The sequence below is a fragment of the Rana temporaria genome, chromosome 8, assembly GCF_905171775.1.
Source record: "Rana temporaria chromosome 8, aRanTem1.1, whole genome shotgun sequence".
NCBI lineage: Eukaryota > Metazoa > Chordata > Amphibia > Anura > Ranidae > Rana > Rana temporaria.
In genome coordinates, this window is record NC_053496.1 from 156,842,544 (window position 1) to 156,860,700 (window position 18,157).

The window sequence follows — 18,157 nt, forward strand, 5'->3', positions numbered from 1 at the left end:
ACAGTGGCTGCAATTGATGGGCACAGTGGCTGCAATTGATGGGCACAGTGGCTGCAATTGATGGGCACAGTAAGGCTGCTTTTTTTTTCCGTTTGCGCCCCCCAAAAATGTTGAGCACCAGCTGCCACTGATCAGAGCCCTACACCATCTCTTTGACTGTCGCCTGTCGGTTTCCCTCATGATCGGATGCTGTCACCTCTGCCTGACTCCTATTTGCTGCTGTGAGTGCAACTTACAATGTTTTAATAAAGTGTTTGTTTTTAATACTGCACTATGGTGGCCTTTGCGCCTATTGTTTCTCTCTCCCCTTGTCTGCATGTCTGTTCAAGGTCTGGTAGTATGGCAGAAAAAGATCCAACATTCAACTTTATGCAGTCATTTCATTTGTATTGAAACTATCCAAAGAGAATACAAGAAGAAAAAGAATGAATAAATAATATCATGCATTGCTATTTTTCATCAGCGATCGGCCATGTACAAAAAATGTACTGATTGTTTAAAGAATCGTCCTGTGTATTGCCAGCCCAGGGCAGCCTTAATAACCGTTTAAGACATTTGGCACAAATAAGCTTTGCTTCTGGAGACAGATAAGAGCAAGGTTAAAGGGGCAGGCTTTGGGAGGGGTGATTGATCATTAATTGTACACAAAGGGACTCAGAGCCTTTTGAAAGATTTGTCCCTGGGGAAATAGGAGGAGGAGGGGAACTAGGAGAAGTGTTTGCAGAACACAGAGGGACCCCCCTCCCTCCTTCTCCTCCTCCCCCCCTCCTTCCTTGGAGAGAGGCCTCCCAAACACCCAGCTGCAAGGGACACAGATCTGCAAAGGACTATTACAAGGAGTTGGCTGGGGACAGCAGGAAGGAGGGTCAGGGTGTGAGAAGGGAGGGCTGACTGAAGGTAAGCGAAAGTTTCCTTGGTGCAATGAGTGAAGCTTTGAAAGAGTGTTAAAAAGGAGAGAAAACCAGGGAAGAAGAAAGTCCTAAAGACTAGAGGGTGAAAGAAGAGCATGTGGCGAGTTGGCACACAGCTGGCAACAAGTAGTGCAACTGAAGAAGCAAACTTAGACAACTAACAATGGTCTATGAGCTTGCAATTAAGCAATGTGTCCTTTACCCGGGTCATCAAGAGCTACAACTTGACATCAGAACCTGAGGACTACAGGAGGACAGCGGATCTTAACACCAGAACCATTGGGGGATTACTAGAATTAACACAACGCTACTTATCGTGCAGTGTAGCCAGGAGTTCTTGGCCCTAACGACCATACGGAACCGAAGATGTTGGACCGAGGATCAGTGTTGGTTTGGGAATGGCAGGATGAATCTTTGCTCTGGAGACCCTACAGCCCACAGGTGGCTCATTACATCGAGCAGGTGCTACGGGAGACCCCCAGGTCCAGCTCAGTGAGCCTTGGGGAGGCCGATGCCAGTCTCACCTCCTACATTCTGGATCTCATCTCTATGAACCAATTCCGTCTGGATACAGGTGAGCCGCTCTCAGTAGTCTTGTGCATACCTGCCCTCAAAAAGGGTCATGTTTCCAGGGAAAAGACGGTGGTGGGGCCAGCAGGTGCAGGCTTGACGGCAATGATGTGTGGAAGGACAGGTGCAATGTACTAATCTGGGGAAGAACAGCAGGGTTTAATTTTAGACACCAATCTACAGTCAGTGCACTAACTTTGCAGTTCTGAAGAGGTGCATAGCAAATGAGTGCTTGCAAGATCTAGGAAGCATCTTATCTCTCGCAAAGATTTTCCAGTGTTTGGAATATGTCTATGTCCAATGTTTCCTTGTTAGACCTAATCCTAACTTTGTTGTGGTGGATACAAGCAGTCTGAGGTCCAAATTAGAATTTTTTATATTTTTTTTGAAAAGCCTATGGCGTGTGAACACACCCAAAAAACTTGGTGCAGAAAAAATGTGCACACATATAAAGAGTGTTCACAAAAACGTGCAGACATCAAGTGATTCTCCTGTGAAGAAGGGACCCAAAAACCCTGATCCCCCGGGGCGTTAGGCTCCAGACGGGGACTAAGGTACTGTGGTCCGAGCAACCGAAGCTGACATGGACCCAACTTCCTTGGAGGGACTGCCGAAACAGAACCCTCCCAGTACTAGGTGGGGCTCCCCCGAAGGGAGACCCGATGAGAGCAGGTGAACTAAGCCAGAAGGCCATGTCCACCCACTCCCAAGATGTTCAGGGCTCTTTCACACGGAGCGGATCGTTTCTGGGTCCGCTCCGTGTGTCTCCGTCAGCTCAGCGGGGATCCCCGCTGAGCTGTCGGCGGATAGGGCGGTCCCCGTACACAGTGCAGAGACCGCCCTGTCTCAGCTCCGCTCTGCCCTATGGGGAACCAGATGCAGACGGACCGTCTGTCCGTCTGCATCCGTTCCGTTCTGCCGGACGGAAGAAAAATAGGGTTTTCTTCCGTCCGAAAACCGGATCCCGACTGACGCGGACGATAGCGGATGCTCCGTCCGCTAACGGACGCGATCCCATAGGGATGTATTACAAGTCCGTTAACGGACTTGTAATAACGGACAGGCGGAGCAGACGTCTGAAAGGGGCCTAATAGTCACACAGTGAACAAAACGTGCACAAACAAAAATAAGACAAAAACGTGACAAACATAGGCTTAAATAAAAGAAAGTGGGGGAAAGGGATAGTGGAGAGGAAAGTGAAGAAGTGGTCATTGTGGTCCATTGAGGTCCAAATTAGAAATGGAAAAGTTCTGGTAATCAACGTTGGCCCACATAAAGTCAAGAAGATTTTTCTGGTTTGATTAGTGAGATTGCTTATACCTACCAACCACATTACAGAGTGAGCACCTACCTAAACAATCCATCCATGCTTTATCCAGTTAGGTAGACCCTTATGCTCTATAGCTATAGTTACAAGACGACACAAGATCTGAATTTGTGTAGGTAGTATATGTACATACCTACCAACTTTTGTAGATGGGAATGAGGGACACCTATCAGCAAAAGTATGCAGGCATAGGACACACCCCTTGTCATGCCCCCTTAAAGGAGAATTGTACAAAAAATAAAAGATTGGTTCAACCCACAATTGCTTTTTTTACCAATACTATTCCTTTATATTGGCTTTTTGAATTTACAATTGCAGCAATTCAGATGAAATGTTTAACTCTGGAAAACACTTTTTGATAGATAAAAAGTGCATTTTATATACATCTATATAGATCAGACCAAAATGAGGGACAAATGGGGAAGAATGAGGGACAGAGGGACATTGCTCGAAGTCAGGGACAGTCCCTCGAAATCAGGGACAGTTGGGAGCTATGTAATGTATACATAAAGTGTTCAAGTTGGACAATCAGGAGTTGATTGCATATGTATGGGCACACTGTGACTGCTGCAGAGGTCACCTGCCTAACAGTGTCTGATTGGAACACAAACATAATACTGTTACATGTATATGGGGAGTATGCAGGCACCCATGTATAGTTACGGAAAAGGTTAGTAGATATGGGTGATCCTGGCCATTTCAATATCTGTCTAGCTGTTTATGCATGCACAAGGCAAATGAGAACAAGATAACATTCAATTTGTTCAGATAAAGAGTTGAATGACTTGCCAGCCACCAAAAAGATGCTTTTGCAGATATTGTTCTGTTTAGGAGGTGATAACTGCTTCTAACTTGTAATCACACAATACATTTTTCCTGCTTGCTGGAAAATTTCTGTTCAACCTGACTAACCCGTCCCTCTTTGAGCGATATAATATGTTAAAGTGCAACCAAACCTTTCTATGACCTTAGCGTATTCCTACTACTCTCCTAATCTGCAAATATCACCTGACTATGGCTCTAGACTCCATCCCACTCGGGTCTTATAAACATATTGTGGTGCAGGGGGGGGGGGGGGCATTTGTTTGCCCAATGTACTACTAATTAGATGCTCTGGCAAGGGCAGCCAATCAGTAGGCACTGCCTGTTCCTAGACTCAAAGATACCACCCCCCCACGCTACTACCAAGCGCCGGATGTAACCCATGGACCAGAAACAAAGGGAGTTTGGATCGGCTGTCAAGTAAGTAAGCGTTAGAGGGGTGATTTTTACAATTATGTTATAAAGGGGAATAGGCAGATTTCTTAAGTTGGCCATACATTGGTATGTTATAGAGGGGGATAGGCCAGTGTTCCATACATTGGTATGTTATAGAGGGGGATAGGCCAGTGTTCCATACATTGGTATGTTATAGAGGGGGATAAGCCAGTGTTCCATACATTGGTATTAATAGAGTAGGATAGGCCATTTTCTGAAGATTACCTTACAATGGTAGGTTATAGAGGGGGATATTCTAGTTTCTTAAGCTAGCCATACGCTTGTAGATTTAGGTATGAATGCTCATACAAAAAATCTCATCGGTACAATCAATAACACTTTGAGACTTGACAAATGTAACTGGAAAACACTTCAAAACTAAATTTCCTTTTACAACCTTATTTAGGAATGAATGGAATTTCTCTTACTAAAACCACATTGACTTTTAGCTTTTCCTTCGATTTTTTTTTTTTTTTCCTCATCTCTGTGGTTGACCCCATAAACGAAGAAATAGAAAAAAAAATGTTTTTGGAATGTTTATATCAAACAAAATTCTACTGTTGTATGGTCTTTAGTTGGATTCAGGCCTGCTTGAACAGCTCCAATCTATCAGTGGGTTGTATACACAACAACAGCAGCCTACTGACAAAGGGCAGATGTCTTATTATGTAGCAGACATCTGCAGCTCTAAGCAGTGTTTAGAGAAGGCTACCCTACAACACCGAATGACATGTTCAATATCCGCAGACATATTGTATGTTACACTGTGCATTCTCAGATATATTGTGGGGATTATTTACTAAAACTGTATGGTGTAACATTTGGTGCAGCTCTGCTTAGCAACCAATCAGCTTCCAGGTTTTGTTGTCAAAGCTTAATTAAAGCGGGAGTTTACCCATAAAACACCTTTTCCCCTTAGATTCCTGCTCATTTTGTCTAGGGGAATCGGCTAGTTGTTTTTTTTTTTTAAGTGTATTTTGTGCGTGTACTCGAGAGAGGAGCCAGACTGCAGGAGTAGGGAGGCCTCCCCCAGAGGCAATCTGCCACCTTTCTCCATGCCCCGGGTGGCAATGGTGGGTGTGTGAGTGGGTCCTCCCACACAGCCCGCCCTACCTGCTCCGCTTTGAAGCCCAACGGGGCAGAGGGACTCCCTACTAGGGAGTGAGAGAATCTAGCCCGCTCAACCAGCCCCGTTAGTCCTTCGCCTCTCTTTTTAGAGACCGCGTGGTCAAAGTGCGTGCATGTTAACCCAATTTCGAGTGCGTGTAAGTGTGGTGGTTTTTGTGGGAGGGGGGTGGGCGTACTAAGCGCAGGCTTACCTCGCATAGCACACCCACCAGGAGCTGGGCTGAGACCACCAAACTCAATTCACATGTAGCCGAGACCGGGATCCGAACCCCTAGCTGCAGAGGTGAATGGCTTGTCAGCGCAGTGCCAATCGCGTTGAGCCACCGCAGCTCCCCTCGGCTAGTTGTTTTAAAATATGAACTGTACTTACCGTTTTCGAGATGCATCTTCTCCATCGCTTCCGGGTACGGGTCTTCGGGAGCGGGCGTTCCTTCTTGATTGACAGTCTTCCGAGAGGCTTCCGACGGTCGCATCCATCGCGTCACTAGAAGCCGAAAGAAGCCGAACGTCGGTGCGGCTCTATACTGCGCCTGCGCACCGACGTTCGGCTTCTTTCGGGAAATCGTGACGCGATGGATGCGACCGTCGGAAGCCTCTCGGAAGACTCTCAATCAAAATAGGAACGCCCAGTCCCGCAGCCCATACCCGGAAGCGGCGGAGAAGATGCATCTCGTAAACCGTAAGTACAGCTCATATTTTAAAACAACTAGCCAATTCCCCTAGACAAAATGAGCATTAATCTAAGGGGAAAAAGTGTTATGTACGGATGAACCCCCGCTTTAAACAAGCTGAAGTTAGAAGCTGATTGGCTACAACGCAAAGGTGCACCAGATTCTCAGTGCACCAGTTTTAGTAAATCCCCCACTCCCCCTTCCATATGTACAATAATATATGAATACAATAATATAGGTTCAGAAAATTAGACCAATCAGAAGGCATCATCACTAGCATATCCTTGTATACATGTGTGATTTTTTCTAGTATCACTACAGAAAATTGTCGTTTTAATGGACCATTTTAGATATTCCTTCGAAAGTTTGGGAAAAGTAATTGGAGAGTTTGCAAATGAGTGTAGATCACAATGCTGTAATCTGATTTACAAGGCATGGCCATGTATTGATTAAAAAGGTTGTAAAGGTTCATTTTTTATTTTCTAAATTGGTTCCTTTAAGCTAGTGCATTGTAGGTTCACTTACCTTTTCCTTCGAATTCCCTTCTAAATGTTTTTTTTCTTTGTCTGAATTTCTCACTTCCTGTTACTCCTCAGTAAGCTTTCCACCATCATCTGAGCGGTGGTTAGTCAGCCAGAACAGCTTACTGAACAGCTTACTGAGGAGTAAGGTTGCAGGTTTACTATCTCAGTGTGTCCTTTTGGACCTACAGCTCTTTGTCCTTCTTTTCTTCACAACTCTACCTCATATGGGTCTGATGTATGTGCTACTTAACTACTAAAAGCATTTGTCTTGCTCTTAGCTTAGCATCTGCCATGTGTTTTATTTGCCTTTTTTAAGGAAAATAGAGAAGATGCTTATAAGCAAGTGTTTCCCTCCCAGTGGTCTTTATTATGAGATGTAATCTGTAATGAGCAGGGCCCTCTGATCCCTCCTGTATTGAATTGTATTGTAAAGCTCTGCACAAACTGTTGACACTATATAAATCCTGAATAATAATAATATTCCATGTAGAGGTACCCAGGATCTGGTGACAATCGAAAGCATGCTTTTTTAACCAGCATTCCATGGACCTCTAGGGTTCCTCCAGAGGCTGCTAGGGGTTCCTTGAGTAATAAGACATTTCTGCCTATCAGATAAGTTCCCACTGACAATATCGATCTTTTTAGCATCCTGTAAGGGGGTAATTCTTTCCAATATCCACAAGTATAAAGACCATCACTCTTTTGTATCATGAGTTGTGGATACAGAAATTTTTAGCAGGGGTTCCAAGTAGGGTGACCAGGTGTCCCGGATTGCCCGGGACAGTCCCACATTTTGCAGGTCTGTCCCGGGCATCTTCATTCCAGGACAATACAGTGTCCCGGAATGAAACTGACACAGCCACCACCTGGGGCCAATCTGATGCCCCCCAAAAAAGGCCGCCACATCACCGCTTTACTCACTGACAGTACTTGTCCTGGCTGGGAATGCCTGGAGGCGCACAATCCCCACCCCCATGCTTGTGATTGGAGAAATCATAAATCCCGCCTCTTGTGTCCAATCACTGTGCTGTGATTCGTTAAAGCACAAGCTGATTTTTGGGAAGGGAGGGTGTCCCTGAATGGTAGTTTGGAAATGTGGTCACCCTAGTTCCAGGAGACCAGAAAGTTATTTCAAGGGTTCCAATGTGTTGAGAAAGGCTGATCTAATGTTCATGAGGAACAGAAGGCTGGGTTCAACCAGACTGTGCCTATATGTTTGACTTCCCAGAACTATCTATGGCCTCCTTTTAGATGCATCAGAAGTTTTGTGACATTCTCCAATCCTACCTCTGATCAACTTTGGGCCTTGTGGTCTTCCCATGTTGGTGCAGTCCCTTCCTAGGAAGTCCAAGTGAAGGCACTGTGCTCCTTGCTGTGCCAGATAGCATTGAAGCTTCCGCATACTGTACATGAAATGTACAGGTATATTGTGTTTGGTCACACTTTCCTATCTGAAGATTGAAAAAATATTGAATATTGAAACAATTGATATGATAGAAAGTACATTGTAGAAGAAAAATGTCAGTTATGCAGATCAATTTTTCTAACACTTCAGTCCTTTGCAACCTCTTGTACTAAAAATGTTACTAAACATCTATCAAAGTTTAGATTTTTTGTAGACTGATGAACCCATGCATGTTTATATAGTATGTGAACCTTTACTTCACATACACTTTACTGGTGTCAGTCCTTTTCCTCAGTGCTTTGGTCACAGTTTACACTTACCTGTGACCAGGGCAGGACTTAGGGTGGTGGAGGCCCCTGGGCTTGAATCACTTTCGGGCCCTACCTTCTATACATTACTTTAAATAGAACAAAATGATACATACACAAGCTACGTATTAGAGCTACACAATTCTGGATAAACTGAAAATAAAGATAGAGATCACGATTCTGAAGTAAACCCCGGCCGATTTTTGCAGTTTTTCAATTATTAAGTTATAACAGCGCATCGCAATGCAATACATATATATATATATCCCCCAAAAACGAGGCCTGCAAATACCTTTTTTTAGGATAGTTTCGTTCTCTGTATTTCCATGTATCTCAAGCGCCATTCGTACTGCTGTTATGTGATTCAAATTCACAACGCTTCCGCCCTTACTATGTCCCTGTCGGTAATCTTGCGCATGCGCCGTTGCGTGGTAACCATTCGTTGCTGTGTCTGCGGATTCTGTTTTCTTTCACTCCCCTTTTGTGACGTCTTCTTTAGACACACAGGGAGCTAAACACAGCTTCTCCTCTGTGCTGGACAGAGAGGAAGCTCTCACAGACTGCATTCCGGCAAGTTTTAAATGCCGGTTTAGAGGGGCGATAATGTGCGCAAGCGCGGTGACGTCATGCAAATGATCAGCTGCCTGTGTTATGAGCTATTTTTTAAGACAATGTTGTGTCCGAGGGTTTACATTACAACCACTTTAAAGCAGAGCTCCACCCTAAAGTGGAACTCGCGCTGATCGGAACCCGCCCCCCCTCCGGTGTCACATTTGACACCTTTCAGGGGGGTGCAGATACCTGTCTAAAGACAGGTATTTGCACCCACTTCCGGCCACACGTTCGGGCAAAAGACGGGTTTTTCCCGACTTCCGTCTGTCCCCCGTTGTGTGCTGGGAACACTCGGCTCCCAGCACACAGCGTGTGAGCCAATCGGCAGGTGCAGCACGACTCGCGCATGCGCCGTAGGGAATCGGGTAGTGAAGCCGGAGCGCTTCACTTCCTGGTTCCCTCACTGAGGATGGCGGGGGGAGCAGCAGAGAGACGTGCGATCGCTTATCCTCTGCTGCGGACGGCGCTGGACTCCAGGACAGGTAAGTGTCCTAATATTAAAAGTCAGCAGCTGCAGTATTCGTATCTGCTGGCTTTTAATATTTTTTTTTAATGGCACATCCGCTTTAAATGACTGGCATATTATTGAAAAAACTTAAACGTAAGGGGCCCCCTATTGGGCGGGGCCCATGGGCTTGAACTTAGTCAAGCCCAATGGTAAGTCCGGCTATGCCTGTGGCCCCCAACTCTGCAAGGTTGTACAGCCTTTCTCCTGTAACTTCTGTACAGGGCAACATACACATAATAGAGTGAGGTGCTAATGCAGGTAGTACGGTAAAAAATGTAAAGCGTTTGAAAGAATGACTATAAATCTCCAGGTAAACCTTATCACATGGATTTTATGGGTTGCAGGTAAGCATTCACTATGACCAAGCCCTTGGGGGTAGAGAAAGGAAGTATTAAAGGAGACATACACTAAGGCCTCGTACACACGATAGGATAGACAGAGGACAACGGTCTGAAGGACCGTTTTCATCAGTCCAAACCCATAGGTTATTTAACCTTAGGTTAAAAAAATGAGAACTTGCTTTAAAATTTAACCTATGGACTGGTAACCGATAGGTCAAAACTGATCGTTAGTATGCAAAAGCATCGGTTAAAAACCTGCGCATGCTCAGAATCAAGTCGACGCATGCTTGGAAGCATTGAACTTTGTTTTTTTCAGCACGTCGTTGTGTTTTACGTTACCGCGTTCTGACACGATCGTTTTTTTAACTGATGGTGTGTACGCACAACGGACCATCAGTCAGCATCATCAGTCCTTCAGACCGTTGTCCTCTGGCTATCCTATCGTGTGTACGAGGCCTAAAAGTACATTTATCTCTTTTGAACTAGGTTACATAGGTTGGACTTGATGGACTTGTGTCTTTTTCAACCTCACCTAACTATGTAACTGCAAAGTTATGTCTGTAGATAGTCTAAAGTTTCCAATATACGTGAGATGAGAGTCTCGGTGACGAGGTAGAGAGCAGCCAGACGTCCATGGGGGCATATTAGAAAATATTTATGGCCAGATTTAAAGTTAGCATCTGTAGACCCTTGCCTATAGGTGGCAAAAGCAAAGAGGCAGATCTTCATTGTAAAGATATTAGCAACGTGTTTTCCCATGTAGTAGAAATACATTTATCACACATAAACCCATTCACAAACTGTGACTATAGTCTAAGCCAAGTCAGGAGAATTAAAACAAGAAAATAATTATCCTAGCAAAACATTTTAGACCCAAAATTGTGTGCCTGCATGCCACAGTGATGTAAATCCAGGCCTGGCTCTCCTAATAGCTATTGTTCCCCTCGAAGAGATGGAAGCCCAAAAATGTCTGTGTGCGCACCTCCTCCCCTTCCTGACGTAAACATGAATGCTTGCCATCTGCCCATTAGACCACCCTCTCATATCTATGGCTTCCTAATGGTACCCTTCAGGCTGCCATACGCTGCTCGATCCTACTGAAACCACCAAAATTCAAGCTGTGGGTGGCCTTGTTGTCACCACCCACCTCACAATTTTTTTTTAATGGCTCAACAACTGCTGTAAAAAAAATTGCTGTTTTTCCAGCCAGAAATTTTGCAAGCTGTCAACTTCCTATGCTCTCTGTCTCTGAATTGTTTATCTGTTAGGCTTCATTTCCATGGACGTTTTTACAGCCACTTTCTTTAGCCTTTTTTACAGCTTAAAAACGCCTGTCCATGTTTTATTATTTTTATTTATTTTGAGCTGCAGCTCAAAAACGCAGCGGTAGCGTTTTTGAAAGTTTTTGAGCGTTTTTAACGTCTGGCGTTTTTACAGCTCTACTCTGGAGCTTCAGAACGCCCTGGTCCTGCGTTTTTTTTACAGTTCAAAAACGCCTATGCCATTTGCAGCTCAAAAACGCTTATGTGGGCATGATGCCATAGAATAACATGGACAGGCGTTTTTAAGCTGTAAAAAACGCTCAGAAAAGTGGCTGTAAAAACGTCAGTGGAAATGAAGCCTTATCGTTGTTCCCGGTTAGCTCTGTGGACTATAAAACACCTCCCTTTTATGGAGTCGAAAGGAAGGTGTTATGTAGACATACTACAGTGTTATATGGACCTAACAAACCCCCCTCAAGGGTGACCAGGCTAATCAATACAGCCATAACAAACACCTCTGATTGGTGGAAATGGTTGCTACTACTAGGCTGTTAATGGCCACTTTGGGATTTGTTTATCTTACAGGTCCTCTGTACCATCTCACACACCAAAGGGGCGTAATTGGTGATTATCTTGTTTAAAAAAAACGACAAGGCCATTACTTCTGTAAATAGAGATCTTCTCTGGAAGGGAAGACTTTTCACAGCTGTGTGTCAGCTAGTTTGTTCTGCAGCAGATGGGCAAATCATCAGTGTCCTAAACTACCCCATGCTCCCCACCAGCAAGAAACTCAGATCCATCGCATACGTGACTGATGAATATCGCACTGTTCCCAATTCGACACACAGACATGAATCACCAGGGGCTGATAGTGGCGAAATTGTTCCGGGAAACGTATTTTGGGTTGTGTGGAAAATCAACGGATTGCAGAGAACAATGTGACAGTGTATTGCTGACTAAAAAAAAGAAAACAGAAATGCAAACAGAACTTCCTTATTCACAGAGCACTTTCCCATGCATTAGCAATGCATGCTAAACTAAAAATAGTGTGTGTATATATATATATATATATATACACACACACACATACACAGTGTCTCACAAAAGTGAGTACACCCCTCACATTTTTGTAAATAGTTTATTCTATCTTTTCATGTGAAGAAATTACACTTTGCTACAATGTAAAGTAGTGAGTGTACAGCTTGTATAACGCTGTCCCCTCAATATAACTCAGCCATTAATGTCTAAACCGCTGGCAACATAAGTGAGTACACCCCTAAGTGAAAATGTCCAACTTGTACAGTATATACCAGATCATTTAATAACTAAAGGCTAATATAAGCTTTAGCATGTTTAATGGAATTTAAAAATAATTTTTAATAGTTTAAAATCTGCAGCTTTCATTAAATTAATACCTGGTGATCCTGCCATGAAGGTCTTTCTTGATCAGGCACTTTCTGTTATTGGGTGACCACCAGTGGCGGCTGGTGCTCTATCGGTCGGGGGTTGCCACTGCCAGTCTGCCATCCCACACTACAGCTGGAGAATGGTGCAGAGAAGGGCAACCAAACTAATAAGAAGCATGGAGGAGCTCAGCTATGAGTAAAGATTAGAGGAACTCGACTTATTCTCTCTTGAGAAGAGGAGATTTACCACTTCAGCCTTAAAGACCAGACCATTTTTTTGGGGTACGGCACTGCGTCACTAACTGACAATTGTGTGGTCGTGTGACGTCATACCCAAACAAAATTGATATCCTTGTTTTCCCACACATTTAATAGAGCTTTCTTGTCGTGGTATTTGATCACCTCTGCATTTTTTTTTTTTGCGCTATAAACAAAAAAAAGAGCGACAACTAAAGAAATACAAGTTTTTACTTTCTGCTATAATACATTTACAAAAAAAAAAAAAAAATATTCATCAGTTTAGAGTCTAAACTTTAGACCAATATGTATTCTTCTACATATTTTTAGTAAAAACACTGGCAGGAAAGGGGTTAACTAGGGGCGATCAAAGGGTTCTCTAACTGTGTGGGGGATGGGCTTGGAACAGCCAATCTCACAGTGTTGTCCACTGTCAGAATGGGGATCTGCCTTGTTTACATAGGCAGATTCCTGTTCTGCCTCTCTGTGGAGTAATCGGTAGTTGCCGGCGGACATCAAGTCTGCGGGACCTGCGCGAGTGTTCCCCCGGCGTGCAGCGTGCGTGCCCACAGTATCTCATGCACCAAACGACACCAAACGACATACAGATCATTTTGCGCAGCCGGGCTACCCTGACGCAGTATATGTGCAGTGGCTTGTCTGAAAGTGGTTAAGGGGGGAATATGATCAACATGTACAAGTACATAAGGGGTCCATATAGTAAACTTGGTGTTGAGTTATCACAGAGGACAATGGGGCACTCTTTAAACGGAGGTCCCACGAAAAAAAAAATTATTAAAAGCCAGCAGCTACAAATACTGCAGCTGCTGACTTTTAATAAATGGGCACTTACCTGTCCATAGTGCCCGCGATGTCGGCAGCCGAAGCCAAGCAATCGCTCTTCTCTCATGTGCCCACGCCTCCATCCTTGGTGAGGGTATCAGGAAGTTAAGCGGCTTCACTGCCCAGTTCCCTACTGTGCGAGTCGCGTATCGCATCCTAACTGGTCCCTGTTGTCTCCTGGGACCAGTGTGTTTCCCAGAAGGCAGCGGGGGGGGAACAGGACGGGGGGTGACGCGAAGGGCGTGACTATTTTGGGAAGTGGGTGCAAATATCTGTATTATACAGGTATCTGCACCCCCCTGAAAGGTGCCAAATGTGACAGCGGAGGAGGGGAGGGTTGCGAAAAGCGGAGGTTCACTTTTTGTGTGGACCTCCACTTTAAGGCTAGAGAAATAGCCTCTCGGGGGATCAATAAAGATTTTTTCCCCCTGCTGTAGCAAATTGGATCATGCTCTGCTGGGGTTTTTCACCTTCCTCTGAAATAACTGTGGGTGAAGGATTGTGTATATGGGATTGTATGATTTCTTTATTTTTTGGGGTTGAACTAGATGTGTCTTTTTTCAACCTGACTAACTATGTATGTAACTATGTAAGATTCCCTGCTAATTTGAGCAGCTTTATGGTTGGCCATGAGTAAATGGTTTCCACCCGACTACCCTCCAATCCAATCCTTTTAAATGAAAGATGAATGATCCCTTTCTACTTTTAGTGGACCGGATCGGACCCAAAGGTAGGCAGGTGTAAACAGTCCATTTGCATCTGCTAGTCCATAGGAATGCATAGATTTTCCAATCAGGTCCACCAGTGGACAAGATCAGATTGCCTGTGTGAAAGGGGCCTGTTGGATGAACCGGATGGACTTTTTTCAATCTGACTAACTATGTAACTATGTAAAATATAAACATCTTTTGTTAGCAATTTAGGCTGTAGGGATCAGAAAAAGTGAAATAGGCTATGATTACTATCAGATGACAGGTCTCTTTTACCTTCACATGGAATGCCAGTAAGATAAACAATAGTACCGTATATTATCATTTGTATTATATGACCTTTGATCAGGGTATTTCAAGTCAGCAAGTGTTTTTGTGGCTATGAATTATGATAGATTGGTTAATGTGTAAGCCAGTAAACACTGTTAGTATATCATGTAATGTCATAAAGCACACTCAGTATGACTTTAGACTTAACTAAGGGTTGTAAAGGTTCATTTTTTATTTTCTAAATAGGTTCCTTTAAGCTAGTGCATTGTTGGTTCAATTACCTTTTCCTTTGATTTCCCTTCTAAATGTTTTTTTTTCTTTGTCTGAATTTCTCACTTCCTGTTCCTCCTCAGTAAGCTGTTCAGGAAGCTGTTCTGGCTGACTAACTTCCACTCGGATGATGGTGGCAAGCTAACTGAGGAGAAACAGGAAGTGAGAAATTCAGACAAAGAAAAAAAACATTTAGAAGGGAAATTGAAGGAAAAGGTAAGTGAACCAACAATGCACTAGCTTAAAGGAACCTATTTAGAAAATAAAAAACAAACCTTTACAACCCCTTTAAAGACAGATTTAGCAGGCTTGACAGTGCATTTGGAAGGGACTGGAGCCTCATGACATATGTCTTTGTGCTGTCCAACTTACTTCCCATGCTACAATGTGTGTAAGCAAGATTGCATTCGTTGTAGATGTAGGGCGGTCCTGAAACCAGGGGACACACAGGGATGGATAGATACTGATCATTCGGGAGAAATCTGAGGGGCTGGTTTTACAGAAGTCAAATTGGTAGACCGACTTTTGTGCAACGAGCCTGCCCATTTAAGGGCCCTTTCACACGGGCGGACGAAGCGGTCCGTTTTTTACAAGTCCGTTTACGGACTCACAATGCATCCCTATGGGATTGTGGACGTTAGCGGATCAGCATCCGCTAACGTCCATAAAGATCCGCCTCCGCAAAGATCCGCTTTTTCAGACGGAAGAAAACCCTATTTTTCTTCCGTCTGGCGGAACGGATCGGATGAATACGGACACGCGGTCCGTATTCATCCGATTCCCCATAGGGGAGAGCGGAGGAAAGACAGGGCGGTCTCTGCACAGTGTGCGGGGACTGCCCTGTCCGCTGACAGCTCAGCGGGGATTTACGGATGATCCCCGCTGAGCAGACGGACACACACGGGGCGGATCAATACGGATCCGCTCCGTGTGAAAGGGCCCTAAGAGTTGAAATTCATCCAGTGCCTGCTGAACTGGATGAATTTCGATCCATGTATGGCTGCCCTTACACTGTGGTCAGGAATGTTGTATGGTTTTTACCTATCTTGTGATAGTTGGCTGGTTTTTGACCTCTAGGGAATGATACAGAGAGAACTTGATTGTAAAAGAAATCTAAAAATCGCATAAAAAGTGAAATTCATTGTTCTGTTTTGTGCTAAAATCCTTGTTTTCAGTTTGGTGGATAGGTGCTGAGACAAGGGGATGTGATCAATCGTGGCAGTTCTCCATATCAATAAATAGTAATAAGTTATAAAATTTGACATTTCCCAAGTGGCCCAACACGCATCAGACGTATTAAGTCCTAAAAAAAGGGGAAGCCCAATCCCTCGATATGCGTTGGCTGTATTATTTAGGCTGGGTTCACACTGGATGCTGATGCAGCTCCCAGCAGGGGTCCTGTGCGTCCTGGTTTACTGTTTCAGGTCCAAATTTTGGGCTGAATTCAGACCTGAAACGGACCAAAAGACGCACAGGGCTCCTGTGCAAATTCACACCGTAGCTGCATCGAAGAGCCAGTCACATTCTCCTGCTATTGAGAATTGGATCCAATTCGCTATAGTGTGTGCCTTAGATTTTTTTCTAATAAAGTCTCATCCTACTAAAATTGCTGGCTAACTAGCTGTCTATGTTATAAATCATTAAAATTAGAACAAAATAGTTTTAACCTTAAACTACATAGAGGTTCTTTACTGTAAGAGCGGCAAGGATGTGTAATTCCCTTCCCCACAGGCGATGGTCTCAGCGGGGAGCATCAATAGTTTCAAAAAACTACCACAACATACAGGGATATACAAAATAATACTGACATATAATCACACACGTAGGTTGGACTTGTGTCTTTTATCAGCCTCACCTACTATTAAACTATGGGCCAGATTCACAGACAAATACGTTACGCTGCGGCGGCGTAACATATCCCATTTACGTTACACCGTCACAAGTTTACAGCGTAAGTGCCTGATTCACAAAGCACTTACCTGTAAACTTGCGGCGGTGTAACGTAAATCCGCTCGGCGCAAGCCCGCCTAATTCAAATGGGGCGGGCACCATTTAAATTAGGCGCGTTCCCGCGCCGAACGTACTGCGCATACTCCGTCCGAAAAATTACCCGACGTGCATTGCGCTAAATGATGTCGCAAGGACGTCATTGGTTTCGACGTTAACGTAAATGGCGTCCAGCGCCATTCACGGACGACTTACGCAAACGACGTGAATTTTTTAATTTAGACGCGGGAACGACGGCCATACTTAACATTGGCTAGGCCACCTAGAGGGCAGCCTTAGTTTTACGCGGCGTATCTCAACGGAAACAACGTAAATTTAGAGCGACGGGTAAAGCGTACTTTCATGAATCGCCATAACTAGTCATTTGCATATTCTACGCCGACCGCAATGGAATCGCCACCTAGCGGCCGGCCTAAAATTGCAGCCTAAGATCCGACAGTGTAAGTCAATTACACCTGTCGGATCTTAGGGCTATCTATGCGTAACTGATTCTATGAATCAGCCGCATAGATACAACAATCGTATCTCAGAGATACGACGGCGTATCTCTTTTGTGAATCTGGCCCTAAGTAGCCAAGTATAAGCCAAGTTTTTCAGCAAATTTTTTTGTGCTGAAAATGCCCCCATCGGCTTATATTCGAGTCACCTTTTTGCATCTGAACTCCCAGAATTTGGGGACCCGGTACTGGCACAAATGTAGTCCCACTCTTCCTCTACAAGTGTGCAAAGTTTGTTGTCCGGGGAACCTACGGCCGGGGAGCACTGATTTTTCAAATCCGGGCACCTCTTCCATAGACTCCCATGTTAAACGGTAATTTCTCTGGTGAATTTGGGGACCGGGTATCGGCCGTTCCTAGGTCCTCCGGACCCAGAGCATGGCACACATGTAGCTCCATTTCTCCTCTACAAGTGTGCAAAGTTTGTTGTCTGGGGGACCTACGGCTGGGGAGCACCGATTTTTTTTCACATCTAGGAACCCCTTTCATAGACTCCCATGTTAAACGTCAGTCTAGTCATAGACACAGTGAGGCATGGGCACAGTGAGGCATGCACATGGACACCCTTGGCTTATACTCGAGTCAATACATTTTTTTATGGTAAAATTAGGTGCCTCGGCTTATATTCGGGTCGGCTTATACTCGAGTATAAACGGTAACTATGTAACGCCGATTCTTTCTAAATTACAACACGCAACAAGCAAATAAGGTCACATCTCCCGGTCTGCATTCCTGTCTTGGGTCAGTGAATTCCAATGGTATGGAAGCCACCAATCCAACATGACAACCAAGCAACTATTGTTTTCAATAGAACATCTACGCTATCTTCTGTACTTTCTCATTACAGGCCTCTCTATAAAATGCTTGGTTAAAATAAAAAGATAGGGAAGGTAAAGATTTGGGAAATGTGGAACTTTTTAGGGCAAATATTTTCAAGTCCCCAAAAAATTAGGGACAGTTGACAGCCATGCATATCCCTGTACCAGATTATCATAACAAGCCCCCCACCCTCTCTGGGGATCATCTGTTTAACGCATTAGCTGGATTAATCTCACCCCCTGGCGTGGATCTCAGATTACGACCAGATATCGGC

At 44.3% G+C, this 18,157-nt stretch overlaps 1 protein-coding gene across 1 annotated transcript in view; it reads left to right on the forward strand.

Moving 5' to 3' along the window:
• The first annotated feature begins 694 nt into the window (after nt 1-694).
• The window catches only part of LOC120909262 (E3 ubiquitin-protein ligase DTX1-like), a 62,332-nt gene continuing 44,869 nt past the window's right edge, over nt 695-18,157 (forward strand). Inside the window, exon 1 of the mRNA XM_040320997.1 lies at nt 695-1,485. Coding sequence (XP_040176931.1) covers nt 1,278-1,485 — 208 coding nt within the window. The 5' untranslated portion in view covers nt 695-1,277. The remainder of the gene's footprint in view (nt 1,486-18,157) is intronic.